Source organism: Delphinus delphis, chromosome 4 (assembly GCF_949987515.2).
Source record: "Delphinus delphis chromosome 4, mDelDel1.2, whole genome shotgun sequence".
Taxonomy (NCBI): domain Eukaryota; kingdom Metazoa; phylum Chordata; class Mammalia; order Artiodactyla; family Delphinidae; genus Delphinus; species Delphinus delphis.
Window position 1 is genome coordinate 94,100,120 of NC_082686.1, and position 17,833 is coordinate 94,117,952.

At 40.8% G+C, this 17,833-nt stretch overlaps 1 protein-coding gene across 6 annotated transcripts in view; it reads right to left on the minus strand.

The window, feature by feature from the left end:
* The window catches only part of FNDC3B (fibronectin type III domain containing 3B), a 358,288-nt gene that overhangs the window by 52,175 nt on the left and 288,280 nt on the right, over positions 1-17,833 (minus strand). For all 6 annotated transcript variants that reach the window (XM_060011135.1, XM_060011133.1, XM_060011137.2 and 3 more), the window contains exons 12-20: positions 14,831-14,955; positions 13,387-13,561; positions 11,408-11,494; positions 10,092-10,230; positions 8,176-8,247; positions 5,971-6,089; positions 3,956-4,061; positions 2,881-3,053; positions 299-412 (exon numbers count right to left, since the gene is read on the minus strand). In XM_060011135.1, the coding sequence (XP_059867118.1) occupies positions 299-412; positions 2,881-3,053; positions 3,956-4,061; positions 5,971-6,089; positions 8,176-8,247; positions 10,092-10,230; positions 11,408-11,494; positions 13,387-13,561; positions 14,831-14,955 (1,110 nt within the window). The remainder of the gene's footprint in view (positions 1-298; positions 413-2,880; positions 3,054-3,955; positions 4,062-5,970; positions 6,090-8,175; positions 8,248-10,091; positions 10,231-11,407; positions 11,495-13,386; positions 13,562-14,830; positions 14,956-17,833) is intronic.

Genomic DNA, 17,833 nt, shown 5'->3' on the forward strand with positions numbered 1-17,833 from the left:
GGTTAATTTCATTGAAAAGAAAATCCTATGATGTTTGTGTTCAATTAACTAAACCGAGAAAGAGAGCAACATGCCTTAGGATATTTCAAATACATGAAAAGAAAAGCATGAAAAAGATACTCAATTTCCTCTCAATTCTGACCAGTGGTAAAATTTCCATAACTCTTGGCAAGTGCCAAGGCAGATGACTGTGTAAAACCTATTTGTGAACTTAAGCTTTGTGGGTCCCTCATAACTTGCACTGGGGGGCAGATAAAGTAGAAGAAACAAACTGATGCAGAACATGTGCCTGACTTACCTCCCAACTCACTAGGACACATCCATCAGGCGTAAAAGAGATACAAGGTGCTTTGCACTGTCCAGGAGGCCCTGCAGCCGTGGTAATTTCTGAGACATCAGAATAGGGACCATACTGAAAGACAAAAACACATGCGTGCTTGTAGGTGTGCGTGTGCGTGTGTGCGTGTGTGTGTGTGTGTGTGTACACAACACAAGCTTATAACCAAACAAGGGCTAAGCTAATGCCATCATCAATACAATTGATTAAAAGTATTACCTAATGGTCTTCACTTTCAGTTGAATATGTAGGTTTTCTTCTAACATACATTCCCTAAGTAGTAAATGTCTATTTTATAAATATATATTTTTTTAATTCAAAAGGATTAGAAAGTTGGTTTACTAAACATTTTTGCTGTGACCTAAGAAACAAAAAATGCTGACTTTTGCTACATCACAGCATTCTCCTTTAATTTCTCAGAAGGCTTCAAAGAAAACTAAGTCAGATGCACACTGCAGTTTAATTTTTAATGCCCAAAAATCTTCGTGGGATTGTTGGTTATCAAATTTTGAGTACTTCTTCTAGTTACTGGTATTTTCCATTTTGAAAACCAATGGTCCTGTTAATGTTTTCTCAGCATGTCTCCCACCATCTCAACTATTTGAAGGTTTACACTGCACTCCTCTCCTCCACCACCATCAGTGACCACACTGCTCAGAGCCAACCACCGCTACAGATTTAAAACACGTCGAGAGAACCATCACCACCATGTTAACAGTGGAATATGTGATACTTCAATGAGCTGGGGCAAAGAGTGAAGTAATTTTCAGGTTAATGAAGTATGTGACTATGTTTTTCAAAATGGAAAAAAAAGATTAAAAAACAAAAAAAACCCCAAACCTCTCACATTTTCTAACAATATAACCTGCAAATATACTGGGGGTGGGGGAGAAGCTCTCTGAAGTGGCCCACAGAAGGTGATTATGAGTCAAATATATGGTTAACTTCCAATGCAACAGAATTTAAAAACAAGGCTGAAGATACTTTCTTTATATGATAAATTAGTGAAAGGAGAAAGTAAAACTCAAGTCAGCCCAGTTGCACATTTATCTTTTTCTTTTCTTTTTAACAGCACATTTATCTTTATCATGAAAAGATAAAAAAAAAATCCCTCTGAAAAATTGATGGGGAGAAGCACCAGATCAACAGTAAAATAGGATTTCTTCTGCAGCATCAGTGATCATCACCATCCATCCTCTTTTTTTTTTTTCTTTTTGCGGTACGCGGGCCTCTCACTGTTGTGGCCTCTCCCGTTGCGGAGCACAGGCTCCGGACGCGCAGGCTCAGCGGCCATGGCTCACGGGCCCAGCCGCTCCGCGGCACGTGGGATCTTCCCAGACCAGGGCACGAACCCGTGTCCCCTGCATCGGCAGGCGGGCTCTCAACCACTGCGCCATCAGGGAAGCCCCCATCCTCTTTTTACTTATAAAACTTTGGGTGCATAGGCTTTCTTATCTTCTCACCAATACATTTTTATTGTTTAGTTTTGTGTGTGTGTGTGTGTGTGTGTGTGTGTGTGTTTTAATTTAAATACCTGTATCTGAAATTCTTTCCTAATGGGCAATTAGAAGAAATCCAGCTCCTGTTAAAGGCTTGTGATCATACTTCAGACCAAATGTTTTCATAGTCAGCATGGCTAACACGGAACGGACTAAAGACAAACATACTTTGCTTCTGAAAGGCGTGAACAGGACCACCGAGAACTAGAAGAGTCATTGTCAACTTCCTGTCACTGTCAGTGGGCTTTCTTACTTGTAAAAATCTCACCAATTAATGACATCTATTTGTCTGCACGGAGTGCATCTATACACACCACTGGCACTCCGTGGGGCTTTAGCAGCGGTTTGCTCTACCCACGCCCTTCTACCTTCTTTTATGTTTCTGCCCATCTTTGACACACCAAAAAGCCCTGTAGTTTCTGGGTCACTTCACTCTCATTATGAATTGCCCCCCAATCCATATCACTCTGCAATTAAAAAAAAACAAAAACCAATCACCTTTGTGGATATAATATAGACATACTCTTCCAATCTCTAACAGCCCACCTCAACAACTTCAGATGGAGTAGTAAGAAGGACCAGAGAGTTCTACAGTTTTCACTTGAAATAAACGAAAAAAAAATATATATACTGGCCTCCCTAGCCTCTACCCCAGTCCAGTTTTAAAAACTGATGTAAGACATTGCTGGGTAATTTAGACAATATGATAAAGAAATATTATGTAGTCCTAGTTTCCCATAACTAATTTATACAGTTGATGAGAAAATAGGAAATTATTTTAAAAACTACCAAAAGCATCTAAAGGGTGATGTTGTTATTAACCTTGAACTCTATCTTAATAGAATGATATGAGGACAAAAGAAACAAAATTTCTAATGCTGGGTCTACGTGAAATCAAAACAGTGTATCTTCAGAAATTAGATTTTACATACACTTCTTTAATGGTTGTCAAGGTTGGACAGATACTGCTAAGGATTTTAGGAGGGTAGAAACAGAAGTGCCGGGACCTTATACTTCTGTTACGGTGTATAAGCGTGTACTCACCCCTCCATCATTCAGAGCTCTCACCCTGAAGCGATACATGGTTCCGGGAAGTAGGTTGCCAACGGTGCACTCAAGCTCGGGCCCGTGGTACACCTCTGAAGCTACATCCTCAGGTTCCGTCATCTCCACGCTGTACTCTGAGACCTCACAGCCACTTTCAGAGGCAGGAACATCTGGGAAAGGAGAATGTTTTTCATATCAGAACACTTTTGTGTTTCCAGTTGACCCTATCACACCTCACTTTCCACAAGGTTTGCAAAATATCATGTAGGTGGCCTGTCCTCGATATTTATAAAAGAAACCCCACTCCAAAAAAAAGATATACAGAAGAAAGTTTTTGAATGATGTTATCCATACTTTCCAAAGCAAGTACGTTTAATGATATTAACAAAATTCCAAAACTGTAAAACTTTTAGGCAATTCCTTTATATTCTAATGCCAGGTAAACACAAGAAATAGAGGGGAGAAAATCTTCTCCTTAACTTGAAACCAAAGGACACATTAAATCAAGTTAGAGGACCCAAAACTGGCACACTATCTTATTTTAGGCATAAGTGATGGGGAACAATAGTCTGACAGCGTTTTGCAGGTTCATATTTGCAGTTTTACATGCTTGTAAATTGTTGACCCGACAGGAAATGCTAATACAGTTTGAGTCGATACAGTAAAACACCAGGACCCACACTTAACAAGGCAGCAAAGATGAGGAGGAATTAGATGTTACCTGATGAACTATTTCTTGGTTTAACCTCTAAATTGAGCACAACTTTTATTTTATGAATAAAGCTGAAAAATTCCTGAAAAGACTGGCTGCTCTGAAACATTTTCTATAAAAGTGCCCTCTGAGGGTAGAGGATGAACAGCACGTGTGGCACCATCAGGAATATAGGAGGGTGAGTGACAACGTGGGGAGAATACAAACCCAAGCCCATGTACATTGAACAGAATATGGGCATTTTCAATAGAAACAAATATGGTTTTCAGAAGGAAGACCTGGAACTTGATTACAAAGCATGAAGTCTTAAACTCAATCTCCACTTGTCCAAATTGGCAACGTGAAGATGTGTTCACTCACCCCACTCTAAGTGGACTTCTTTGTGCTTTGGTCTACCCAAAACCCTCGGTGGGCGACACTGACCTGGTGCAATGCTTAGTGTGCGAACAGGGAGACTTTCAGAACACTGCAGGAGAAATACAGGAGAGAATCATCTCTTAGTTACTTTGAATTTATTAGAGCTCTATATACCAAGCAAATTCCACCCCATACCTGCAAATGCTTCCAAAGAGGGTTACACATTGAATGTTTACACTTTTTATGCAATAAGATCTTCGTCTCTGTGTGGTGTGTGTGTGTGTGTGTTTGTTTTAAGTATGGACATATACCGCATACAGCACTGGTAAAAATAATTATTTCTGATGTCAGATTTGTAGGTTGACTTTCTGAGTGTTGCGTATCCTAAGCACACGGTTATTTTCCTTTAAACAAAAATTAGAGACCCTTCAGGAGGACAGAAGAGAACACAAAACAACAGCTGGATGAAGTTCTTAAATGGTGTCATAAATGGCCAACCATCCACATACAGAGCAGAAAAGCAAATAAAGTCAATATTAATCAACTGAGTCTGACATTAACCAGCAGGTTCTGTTAATACTAAAATCAGCAGGCCTTCTTTTTTGCAGGATCTGGTTGCGTAAGCCTGGTCGTATGGAAGCTGACCCCTTTTTGAGACAGGAGGAGCATGGTAGACCTATGCAGCTCAACCAAATTCAGCCTCCATCCTGAGGAGACAGGTGCAGAGGAGATGTACTTAGGCATTCAAGGAGCGCTGCCGCTTCTGTGTAGGCGTGTGCAGCACCTCGCATGTAAGAGGAACTCGCTGATCATCTGTAGCTTTGATGTGGACATCCCCACCCTGGGAGGCACTGCATAAACGTCGTCTAGGTGGACCTTTTTTTTTTTTTTTACCTCAGAAGTCTGTCTATATGGACAGTCTAGACATCACAGTACCACTATCCTTGGGGGGAAAAGAAAATAAACATAAAACGACGTCAGAGGTGGGCTGAGTGGCAAAATTCGGCACCTAATGGCAGGTGTTCTTTTGAAAAGTCAACCCAGTACAGGGTAACAAGGTTATAAGCCACCACTGCACGTGCACTCTCTCTCAATACTAATGGTTTCAAAACCACAATGTTAAACATCTCTACAATGAAAACATCTTTTACCATATTGCCTCTCACTCACTTTCTGAATGTTAACACCATTTAGATAATAACTACTGATATCTCATTTCTAGAGCACTTCATGTGTACATGTTACGTTGTTTTGAGCCTATGAGAACACTGTGAAGTTGAAACCAAGTTTCCTGACGTGTTGAATGGTTGGTCTAAGGTCATATAAATTGTAGACAATGGTGGTGATCCTTTTGTGATGTATAAAAATATTGTCACTATGTTGTGGACCTGAAACTTATGTAATACTGTAAGTCAATTATACTTCAATTTAAAAAAAAGAAAGAGACAGCAAGAGAACTGGGGCTGCCTACAGATGTGTAGGTTGGGCACTGCGTAATCACAGGCGGTGCCTTTCAGCTCAGTCATCATAGATTTATGTGGCTTTTACAATAATTTTCCAGCAGATGGCAGCAAAGTATCTCAAGGAAGGTGTGTCTCTCATTTTCACAAAACTGCCAGATGTGGTACAAGAAAAGCTGTGCTGGAGGCCATATCTTTTTTTGCTCTAAATTCTACGCTTTTCTATCATTGCAATAACTGAGGTTCACCCCCTTACTTATTAGCTAATGCAAATTGCAGACCACCCTCAATTTTCAACTGTCAGGTGATCATGGCAAAGTCTTCTGAGAAATTAAGTGAGGGATGTACTTGGAAAGCAGCACAATTCAGTTGAGAATCATTTGGGTCTATCTTTTTATACCCACTAAAGCACAATTTGGAAAACTGAATTCATGACGTGATACCATGGCAGGCTGCATTACCAAGATACATTTTTAAACAGCAATTTATTCTGATGTTATAGATGGGTTGTCTGAGTTGGACCAAAGATGTTTACTTTTATACTGAAACAAAACCAACCTGACTGTGTCCACCAGTACTTATGCAGCATGCTCGGAGTTTGTACAAAGTGCCTGGTTTCAAGTGGGTGAAAGTGTACTCTGTAGCCGACCCACTGTAGGCCACTTCCCACTGACTCGCTGCAAAACAAGACCCGTGTATGAGATTATGCCTTTTGTAAAAACGTTAACAGTACCAACCATTCTTGATAAGAAAAAGCTCTAAGTGGTTTCCATGAAAACCAGCATCTCCTATTCTTTCTTTTTTCCTCAACAGCCACAGTGCCCTCTTTCCATCTCCTTTACAAAGTTAAATACTAAAATAACATGGAGTCATTTTTAATACTTAGTACTGCTGGCTAGACTACTTATATCACCATGATTACGTTTGCTGACTGTGAGGTTGGGATGCTGGAAAGCACACGAAATCTGTAGCTTGCCCTGCAGCAGGAGACAGCGGGTGGTGTTGAGCAAGCTAGGAAGTGGTGATGGTGTGAGAAGCCCCTGAGGCCAGCTGGGCAGGCGGAAGGCTGCTCGGCCACAAGGTTCCTGGTCAGACCAGGGCACCACTGAAGAGTTTCTCCTGGCTCTTATCTGCCTGGAGGTCACAGTGAGTGGAACCTCTCCCTCCCCATACAGACCAAGTCCTTTGGGTAAAAGGCCTGCTGTCTCCACGGAGCCCCACTTAAAAGACAAAAACATCTGAGGGAGTGACATTAAAAATGAAACATTCAGTGTGACCCAGGTTATCTGACCACTTCTCTGGAATAAAGCAAGCAAGCAGAGCCACTGGAGGGGCCTGGGTGAAGCTGATGCCACCAGGTGAAGAGCACTGGGGATGCTTCGACTGACGGCCTGCCTGCCCCACAAATCTGGGATGTTTATCCTCCTCTGTCTTGCTCCCACTAACACAATGTTTCCAGCAGACTATTTTAAAGGAGGCCTTTACTCCATGCAGTTGTTTTAGGGAAAATACTTTTACCCTGTTCCATGATAGTTACTAACTTCCACAAATGCCCTCAGCTGCTTATTAGGTCAGATTTACAATGAAGCCACATGCACTAGGGCCATATGACAAGGGGGAATATTAAAGACAGTCATCCTGACATTACCGATCAAACAACCTGCACTGAAAAGGCAACTGGGAACAAGGACTACCGAGGAGATTCAATTAATCATTGACGTCACGCACTGGCAACGTTGTTAACTTTTAGGTACAGACGGCATCTACTTTTGATCTGTCACCAGTGGTCAAGAGAGCCACAAAAATTCAAAATATATTTAAGTTTTCACGATAAGCCACCGCACATCCGTGACTTCTCTCCTAGGTCAGATTTTTAGCATAGAATGTGATTTTATGTTAAGAACAGCTGTGCCCATCTCAAAGCATTTTCATGTTTTTCAGCTTAAAATAGGGCCCAACTGACATGAAAAACAAAACACTCCAGGTGGCTATCGTGGCACAGAATAAAAAGCAAGCCACACACCTGCATTGCTTGTTTGTAAAAGCTGCTGTTAACTCTTTCCTTTTTTCCCATATGCATCACTTTTTTTAAAAAAAATTAAGTTACAGGGATTATTAGAGTGGTGAGATGGGTGTCATTTTTAAAGTTCGGATGACTATACTTTTTTCTATTAAAGCCTAATAAATTTTATCAGAAAGAAGATCTAAGAATTTTTTAAGAGGCACTATAAAGGGAATCTGATCTGTAACACTGTCCCACTTTAATTCACCTCGTCTGACTAGTAATGAAGAAATAATATGACTCAGAAATCACAACAAAAATGAAGACATTTTCTGAACTTGTTACAAAGGGTGACACTTGTCAATAGCCCACAGCAATACTATATTTTGTCATCCTTTGTGCACCAAACTCATTTGCTGTCTCCAATTTATCCTTCCTGCTGATTGCTTCTGACACTTTCTCTGCTTATAAGAATTTCTAGAGAAAGCGTGCCAAGAGAGATAAAAAACACATTTATTCTATTAATTGGGACCTCTGGTTTAAAGAAATGACAGAAAATTTTAAAAACGACAAAAACGTACATTTCAAGCAGATTCTGATCCCCGATGCTGTGTTTGAAAGAAAAAACTGTCAATATGTGATTAAGGCTTGTTTATTGTAGTACCTCTATCAATAGAATTAATGATTGCCCGCTGTTATTATACAAATGTTTATCTTATTAGAAAACAGGACTTGAACTAAACAATTTCTACAAACTTCACCTTCAGAATTTCCATCAGTAATCTCTAGCAAGTACTTGAGTATTTCTGAACCACCGTTGTCCTTTGGAGGATCTGGAAAGTAAGCAAATGCCTTATTAGTTATAAAAGTGTATTGATTTTTGTTAGTAAATATTATTAGCACACATAGAATCATATAATATACTGTCTAAATTCTGTATTCAACCAAAAGGCACAATAATTAATATATTATTTCACCCAACTCCTTTCTCGAAAAACAAAAGAAACAAAACCACAAAACCTTCTGATTATCAAAGCGTAGAGCTAGACATGTCAAAAATGTTAGCACTTATTTAGTGAAACATGAACAAAACTCAAAATATGGAGTTATTTTTCTAAGAGTTATGTTCATTTATTTATTTTGAGATTCTGAAGCCTGCTCTTCAATATCTGATGGTTTTTATATAAGACAAAATATACATATATTTCTTTTTAAAAATTACTTTATCCTTTTTTTATTTCACTTGTATCATCAGTGAGAGACGGAGAGGGAAGAAAAGGGAGGTGCAAAACTTACTAACAAAATAAATAAAAGATCAGAATACAACAAATCTGTCCCATCACAGTTTGCTACTAAGCAAACTTTGTACCCCACATGAACCTAATAGAAAACCAGAGCTGCGGATCAATAAGAACCTGTACCAAAGAGCCGGTTTGAGGAGGAGGTTCCGGCTTGTTACTAGAGCCCTGTGCGCCTTAGGTATCATATCTGTCTACTGCTAACTCGGTGCCTGCAAGAGTTTTCTTTTCTGAGCAGGAAAATACCTTTTTGCAAGACTACACAGAATTTGCTTCTACTATCAGTTGGCCACCTCTGTATTTTAGATATACCCTCAGGTTACTCATATAGATTTAGAAACTTGAATTCCCGTCTCCTTTCACCTGTTATTTCCATTAATGTATGCAAACTTCGGCAATAGATATTTACAGCAATAATTAAAATATAGCATATGGCTAATGAAAGTAAATACTCAGTGTTGACGGAACTTTCTAGGATATTCTGAGAATAAAAGCTTTAGATCTGGCAAAAAGCACACCTAGATTTTTTGTTTCTCTTAATCGTATCCATCTTATAGGGAATAATTCTGCCTCAAAATTACCACATAACTTGAAGCAGTTATATGTCTCAGTGGTTGGTCTCCAATAACAATTTAATAATGTTTTAAATTCCCTTTACATTACTTGACTGCCAGGTAAAATCTTATTTTAGATTTCTTTTTTTTTTTTTTTTTTTGCCTGTTTGGTAGTTACTATTATTATATGATATTAGTGACAATCATACATATTATGTTTCCCATACAGCTGCAAATGTTTATCAACATTCTAATGGCATTCATTTCGCTGAAATAATTCATGCAGCAGGTGAGCCACAAAACCCTCTACCAGATCCCCACAAATACCAGGATGAACTTCAATATGAAAACCTCCTGAATTCCAAGACTTCCAAAGATATACAAACAACAACAACTAGTCTTCCTAATTCACTGTAACTTAAACTTCTGTAAAATTTAATATGACTTACCTAAATTTTGAAATTTATTTTTAATACTAAGTTTATAAATCAATTTTTATATTAAATATTGCTACATTTTTAAGGGCAAGCTGTTGAAGAATGAAATATATTCAGAGATTACCACATTCAAATCAATAATACATTAAAACTATAGGAGAAAAAATGTGTCTTACAGGAAAATCATGAAGTAAATGAAATGCTCTTACAATTATCAATTTTACGAGTTTGTAGAATTCTCAGAATGTTTCTCATACATATATTTCAAACGTGTAAAACTCCCTCAAATAATATGATTTGTTTGTTTATTGGTTTGTCACTACTGAAATTAATCAAGTTTTTAAAAACCTGTCAAAAAAGCAGCAGCAGCAACAGCAACAAAACATACCCCATTTAACACTAAAACCATGAGATGTAACTGGTCCTTTAATGAGGGGTCTTGTAGGAGGTCCAGGCCTGTCAGGACTCGTCGTACAAACCAAAACTTCACTTGGGCAGCTTTTCCCTTCCATATTAGAAGCAGTCAGCTATAACACAACCGAAAAAACATTAATGTGCTTTAGATATCAGGTCTTAAAACAGTAGTGACTTTCAATATGGCAAGATCGAGGTATCCATAAACTCACACAGACAGACACACTCACATATTCTCTTTCTCTCTCTCTCTCTCTCAGTCTCAAACTACGAATTTGTAAGTGTTTCTTTAATGGAGTACTTATTTTCTATACAGTTTAGCTATTAACAATTAAAAATAAAATAAGGTAGGTTTTAGCCAAAGATATTTTTACCCTTTCAAGAAGACAAAACAAAACTAGTATGTCACCACCCAGTTCACAGTGTTTTGTGGAAGGAAAACATGGAGGAAAAGCAGATAAAAATAACCTTGCTTATTTAGGAGTAGGGCAATGCCACCTTGTGGAGAAATGTTAGCAGTATACCTATGATCTCACAGCCAGCATCGAGTAACAAGGATTTTTAAAAATATCAAAAACTATCATTTTCCTTCAATAGTTACACATGCCACTGGATAATCCGACAACTATTTACTGAGTGACTACTACGTGTTAAATAACATGGTTTGGCTCACAAATTCAGAGAAGGAAAGGGGGAACCAGAAGACAACCGCATCTCTCCAGAAGGCACACTGTCACACTAGAAAACACCGCGCTGGGCTAGAATCAACAAACAGCGGGCAGCACACAAGGCAGCCTGCTGTTCCCTTCTCTCCTAACGAGGTCGCAGAGTTGATTCAACGCAACGTCGCCCAATGCGGAGCCCAAGTGGGGAGGGGGTGGGTAACAGAAGAGCAAAAGGAAAACGGCTGAGAAAAAGAAAATGGGCAAAGAGCAAAGGGCGACAGAGAAAAGGGAAATCTGATTAAAAGAAGAAACTGTGAATAGAAAGGTGTGACGTGCAGGTGAGAGACAGGTGCGCTGGGCACCTGGTTTGGGTCTTCCCAGGCAAGGGCATCTGGCCACGCTGTGATAAAATTTATTACAGCACATTATGGCAACAGGTTTCTTTCTCAAAAGTGGGTTTTAAAATTAAAGTTGGGTGTGTATTTTACAGATGTTACCTTAAAAGTGTAAAGTGCAGCGAACTTAAAAATCTTTTAACCTGTACAGGAGATTTAAAATGGTCAAGGGATGAAACATAAAACAGCTTCATTTTTAAGCAGTTCAGGTACCAAAATGACTGACTTACCCTGAACTTATACTGTGTGCTTCTTTTGAGATTTTTCACAGTACAGGTTAAATCTTCTCCAGTGTATTTTGGGTGGAAAAGGTTATCCTGAAAAGGCAAAGCCAGAAAGAAACATCAGTATCATGAAGTCTGGGCATTAAATACCTTGTCTGTAGGATTTTTATATTGCCTCCTTCCAGCATCACCAGCGGGCCAGAAGTGTGGCAGCTACACCAGAAAGAGGGCCAGAATCCCACAGTGCTTTAGGAAAAATTTAACTCTATCACATCATAATTTGTCCTGGATCTGGGTACTTTTATTGGGAGACTAACACTAATCTGAATGAGAACCATGTTCTCTCTTTGAGAGAGTGTAAATTTGCTTTGGAATAGATGTCACCATATACTTTTCTCACGGAGCAAATTTTTCTGGTTACTCAATAAGCATTTTAAACAATGAATTTAACCACCAAATTAACGAAGCTTATGTAGTTAAAAAAATTATCTAACAATGTCGTCATGAAAAAAGGCTCTTGTACGGAGATCCTTACTGTCAAGCTGCAACGTGCTACGCAATCCACTGGCGGGGGTTTCTGACACAGTGTCCTCTTCTGGACAAGGGGGAAAGCAGAGCTTGGATGGGGAAGACATAACCCTTCAACGGGATAAACATCCTCCTGAAAGCTGACTGTACAGAATTCATTCAATAATATTCTTAGTCATGCACACATCCATCCATCCACCCACGCATTCATCTCGGAGCACCTTCTACGCATCAGGCTCTCTTCCACGCTCTAGGGGTTTAGCACTGCCCAAGAACAGAGTTAAGTCTTGCCCATCAGAAACTGACATAATAGCCAGAGAAAGCAATTAACAAAAAAACCTACAGACAAACATGAAGCATGCTGTGTGGTGGTAAGTGCTGTGAGACGAAAGTAAAGCTGGGTAAGAGGATGGAGTGGTGGAGCTAGGAAGCACTGCTTCCAAATGAAAGCATGGGATGCCATCTACCTGGATGGGGAAGGCTGTGGGAAGGCCAGCTCTGCAGGCTCCTTAAGGCAGCCACATATGGCTCCTCCAATTTAAATGAAATACAATTAAAAATTCAGTTCCTTGGGCTTACAGTCACATTTCAAGGGCTCAGCAGCCACGTGTGGCTAGGCACTATCTTATTGGACAGCACACGATACAGAACATTTCCATCATCACAGAAACTTCTCCTGGACAGTGCTGTTTTACAGGGTGGTCAGGAAAGGGTCGTCCAAAGAAGTGACATGTGAGAAGAGACCTGAAGGAAATGAGGGAAGTAACTCAAAGATATCTGAAGGGGCATGAGAGCCAGAGGGCACCAGAACTGCAAAGGTGGGGCGGGACGGCACAGCTGGTACGCTCAGTGAGACTACAGTGGCAGGAACAAGGGCAGGAACGAAGACCCTGAATGTGGAGGACCTGGAAAGCACTGTGAGAGCACTGGCTTTCCCTCTGGAAGAGAAGGGAAGGCACTGAGATGGGAGGGCTTCTGAGCAGAGCACTGACATGACCATATTTGTATTTAACAGGATCACTCTGGCTTCGTGTGGAGAACAGACTGTAGTGTAGTGAGGATGGAAGTAGGGAAAATACTTAAGAGGCCGTTCCAAAACCCAGGGGCGAGATGATGGTGGCTCAAAAAGTGTAGTAGCTGTGCAGATGCTGAGAAACGGTCAGATTTCTGGGTAACTTTTGAAGGGAGCTTTGAAAGGATTTGCTGACTGACTGTATATGAAGTCAAGGAAGAGCCCACCGGTTTCTGGCTTCCCCAAATGAAAGCACGGGGATGCCATCTACTTGGATGGGGAAGACTGTGGGAAGGCCAGGTTTCTGCTAGTGGTTACAGTGGCAGAAATTAAGAGCTTGGTTTCAAATTTAGGCAGCGAATCTAATTTCACCAGTGCATCCTGTAGTTATGATAAAACTGACTTTACCGAACACACACGAGGGTATAAGATGTGCCAGACTTACGTTTTCGTCCTCCTGGATTTCCAAGGTGTAGGTGACTACTTCCTCAGGTGAACAGCCTTCTGGTTTATTCCACTGCAGTGTGACCCATGTGACCCCAGCTCGAACAAGTCTTGGTGCAGAGGGCATCTGAGGAATGTTTCCTAACGTGTAGCACACCACCTCTTGGCTATACCCACTGGAGAGAGACAGACCCGGTGAGACACGCTTAGGGGCACGGGCGGGGTCTCGGCATTTCAGAAGAGCAGGGATAAGCCCACCTGCTGCGCAACTTGCTTGGGTGGGAAAGTCTGGGGCCTGACAGGTTCATTGAGCAAAGGAAGGCAAGGATCCTTTATGGGATATTCCCTACCACAACTTCAATTTGCCCCGATCCACCCCACTGCCCCTTGCACTGCTCTGCTTAGGTCTGCTACTGGAAAAGCATGCCATGTTACAGGACAATAGATTCAAAAATTTACTTCCCCCCGAAAGCACCCAGGAGAAAGCACAGCACAGTGGTGATGGTGACAAGCTATGAGCCACAGCTACCAAGGAGGCTTCAAATCCATGTGAGAGCAAGTAACTGTCTACTGATGAAATAAATGTTTTACAAATATATATGGTGCTATTTTCCAAATGTTTGTAGATACCTCTAGTTCATTTACAAATTCTTGAACTGTAGAAGCCTTTATCATTATGACTGTTCAACCAGTGCACTCTAAAAATACAATGGCTGTCATGGGTAGGGAAGGAGGGCTGTAAACCTTGTGGTCTTAAGAAGTTCTTTAGGCTGGAAAAACGGTTGGGACCAATGGTGTGCTGAACCTTTAAGAAGATTTTCAACAATCAGTGATAAAGAAAAAGGATTTCCCCCTTAATCAACAGTTACCCAAGAAGTACAACTGAAATACGGTCTTTTCAGAGCACCTTTAATCCACTGATGCTTCACCATAAACCTGTTCTTGCCTTTCTCTAGCAGCTTGGAGGCAAGCCGTGTGTCCTACCCAGTCCAGATTTTCTCCAGTCCTGTGAGTATCTGCCCGGGCTTGACAACAATGGACGGCCCAGCAACTCTTTCTTTGTATCAGCAAACACTCAGACATAGTTGAAAAAAGGCAACTGAATGAGTAGCTTGCTAAAGTGATGAAAGGAAAAGGCACACAATCTGAAAAAAATAAAGCCCCCAGAGGATTCCTTTCAAAATCTGTAGTTACCTTCCTCCTGATTCTCAGAGACCCCTAGTGGGCCTTTGCATTACAGCCCGCAAGGCTGCAAAGAGGCCACACAGTGGCATTTATCACCTCAGACGGGGCTTTCTAGCCTCTGATTAGGATTCCCTTTCAGAAAATCTCTAACTGGTTCGGTGTGGAGGCAGCAGGCGACCTTGCGCCTTTTGGCAACGTGACAGAAGACTCAGAAACACCACACGGACGCTTAAAGGCATGAGGACCAGGAAACGCCATACCTGGTGCCAATGTCATTCCGAGCAGCCAGCCTGAATGTGTACCCCATTGCCGGACACAGCTTTGTCAATTTGCAGTGTTTTTGGCTCCCAAAGAAGCACTGTCTGAAACCACTGTTTCTTTTTCCCTGAAACAGCGAAACAATGCAAAGAAGTTTAAAAAAACATAATAAGAGAATGAAGGAGTATTTTGAACAACTGTTTAATTTCCTAGTTTGGATGGACAAACCCAAGAGAAGGAAAGTGCTCTACAGTGAAATGCCATCCCTAACACAAAGGCACTACAGAAAGCTGTGTTACCGAGAGGGATAATGCACGGTCCTTGTGGTATTTCGTCAACAAAATAAAAAAGGCCCTTTCAGGCACAAGGCAGTGCTCAAGTGAAGGATCACAATTTCTCAGATCTTCTTCCTTACTTGGTCAAACTGCCTGATCTGACTCATAGGAGTGAGTCTGCAGCCTCACAGGATTGCTAACTCTGGAGCTGCACAGCCACCCCCAGATGGCCCAGCACCTGAGGACCAGGCTACGCAGCTCCGCAAGCCACAGAAAGTCCTCCCTGGTCTTCTCTCTCCTCTCCCGCCTTGTGGCAGCCCCCAAGCCCACACGTGTACATTCTGGCTAGTGAGCTGTTTGTCTACTCATCCCTAAATACTGGGCGCATGCCTTTGACTCATCTTGTCCACATCTGGTCTCCTCAAGGCAGTGCTCTGGACAATCTGGGAGCTCTATCAAGGCTTGCAGAGTCGAACTGAATGTCTGACAAGCACTTCATCTATACATATTACAGCCATTCTTAAGTTTCTTATGAGGCTGGAAACATATTTTAATGCATCCCTAGCCTTACATGATGCTTCAAACTCCTCGAAGGAAAAAGAAAACACTCCAGTGGGTTCTCTTAATAGAAGTAAGAAAACAAAAACAAAAACATAACTTAACTATGCTGTGCCATGCTCAGAGCCATGGAATACTCACATCGGCAGTTTTCTAGAATATTTCATACCCATAATCCACAGTATTTTATCTATGTTTACGCAGAAGAAAACCACATGCTAACACTGGATGAATTAGCATTTTAATCAGACAGCCTGGGCCCAGGACTTCCAGGAATGTTTGAAATTCTCAATTTATTACATAAAAAAACAAAGAAAGCACATTTTTCTCCTAAGCAAATTTAAGCATTTCCTTCCTTAAAGCAGGCCTCCAAATGCTTACTACTGAAAGAAACATTCCAGGTGAAGTCTAGTTAAAAATAAATATGCAACTAGCTTGAAGTATCACTAGGTTGAACAGATTAAAAACCACCATGCCACATTCATCCTCAAACTCTTCCCAACTCTCCCCTCACAAGCAAGGTGGTACCCTTTTTCCAAGGAAGGGAGTAGAAGCCCTAACAGTCCTTAAGATCCAAAGTTCATTTTATCAAGGGTTCAAAGTACATTCAGGTGCAACTATGGAAAATGGGGAGTGGGGTGGGCAGGCAGTCAAACATAATGTCTTTCAGCGGCTACTTTAGCAAAGTCACCCTGTGACTTGCAAATCACGCCCTTATGCTTACTTTAACCTTGAGTGTTAAGGTTGCTGCAGACAATTTATTCACAGAAAACCCGTTTACGCATACATTTGCATAATTACATCCAGTGTCTGATTACACTCTATGCGCTGCATGCCCTGGTATGTTCTGTATCCATTTCAGGCAGTAGCGTGATCTACCTTCTTTCCTCCACTATTTCTGAGCTCAGAGTAAACAGTGCAAGAAAGGCACATCCTGCTGCCACGGAAGCCTCATCCCTTCCAAACCCAATGTTGGCTCCCCTTCAATGCCTCATTTTTCCTATTTCTTTGTTTGGTCTCCTTTGCCCATTTCTTGTGCTTAGACCTACAGCCAGTAAATAAAAGCAGCCTGTTCCTTACTAGGTTGATTTGCTTTACTTTGGTGAAAACCGGGCTGTGGTTTAAATGAGAAAAAAAGAGTGGGGAGGCATCAATGATGGAAACTAGACTTTGATTTTAAGGGGCCAGAGCACTGGGGCTCACTAAAGAATGGGGACAGAGGCATTCTGTGACCTTCAAGATGTTTTCCTATATTGCTAACATTAAAAAAAATTTTTTTCAACTTCAGTATCAAGAACAATTACTAAATGAACTCCAACTTGCTTAGATAAATCATGCCAAATTTTCCATCTTAATACCTTCCAAGATATACAACTATGTGCACGGACCTCAGGAACAGAGAATGACCCAGAGTTGTTGGAACTTCAGAATCAAGTTTTAGGAACAGTATTTGTAGAAGCTGAAGGGGGTAAGAGTACAACTATGTCACAGAGTTAAAAAAGTAAAGCTTATTGGTGAATTTTTAGAAGTCACTGAGTATAAAACAAAAAAAAAGGGGGGTGGGAGTAGGTTAACAAAGTATTTCGGACATGAGAAGCTTGAAAATACTCGTGGATGACATGGAGTTTAATATAAAAGGGATATCTGAGAAGAAAGAAATTAATATTCAGAAGAGTCGCTGCAGTGCCGAGGTAATCTACGGCTGAGAGGTTAGCAGGTGAAGATGGAGAACGCCAGTGTGGGATGGCTCCCGCGTCCCCCTGCTCATCCGTGAAAGCCCAGGCCAGGCTCTCAAATGGCTTTAGTCTTGGGCATTAGAGTAAGTACACGTTCAAAGGTACAGGCGATGTGAAGAATCTGTTTGTAAACCAAGTGTGATCCCAGGTTGCAGACAGCGTTTATAAATAAAATATTATGCAGCTCTTCTTGTTGACAGAAATGGATAGGGTTTAAAAAAAAAAAGATAATGCTTTAGAAGGCTAAAAGATTGACAGAAACGACAGGAGTGATAATGTGAATGTTTATCGTTATTTATCAGAAATTAAATATGTCCAAGCCACTACTGTCTGAAGTTTTACAAATGGTAAATCACAACTTCCATGTTTGATAGGTAGCGTGGCTCCAAATGATTTTGAGCTATTATAATTTATGGCATGTTCCCTCTTTTAATAA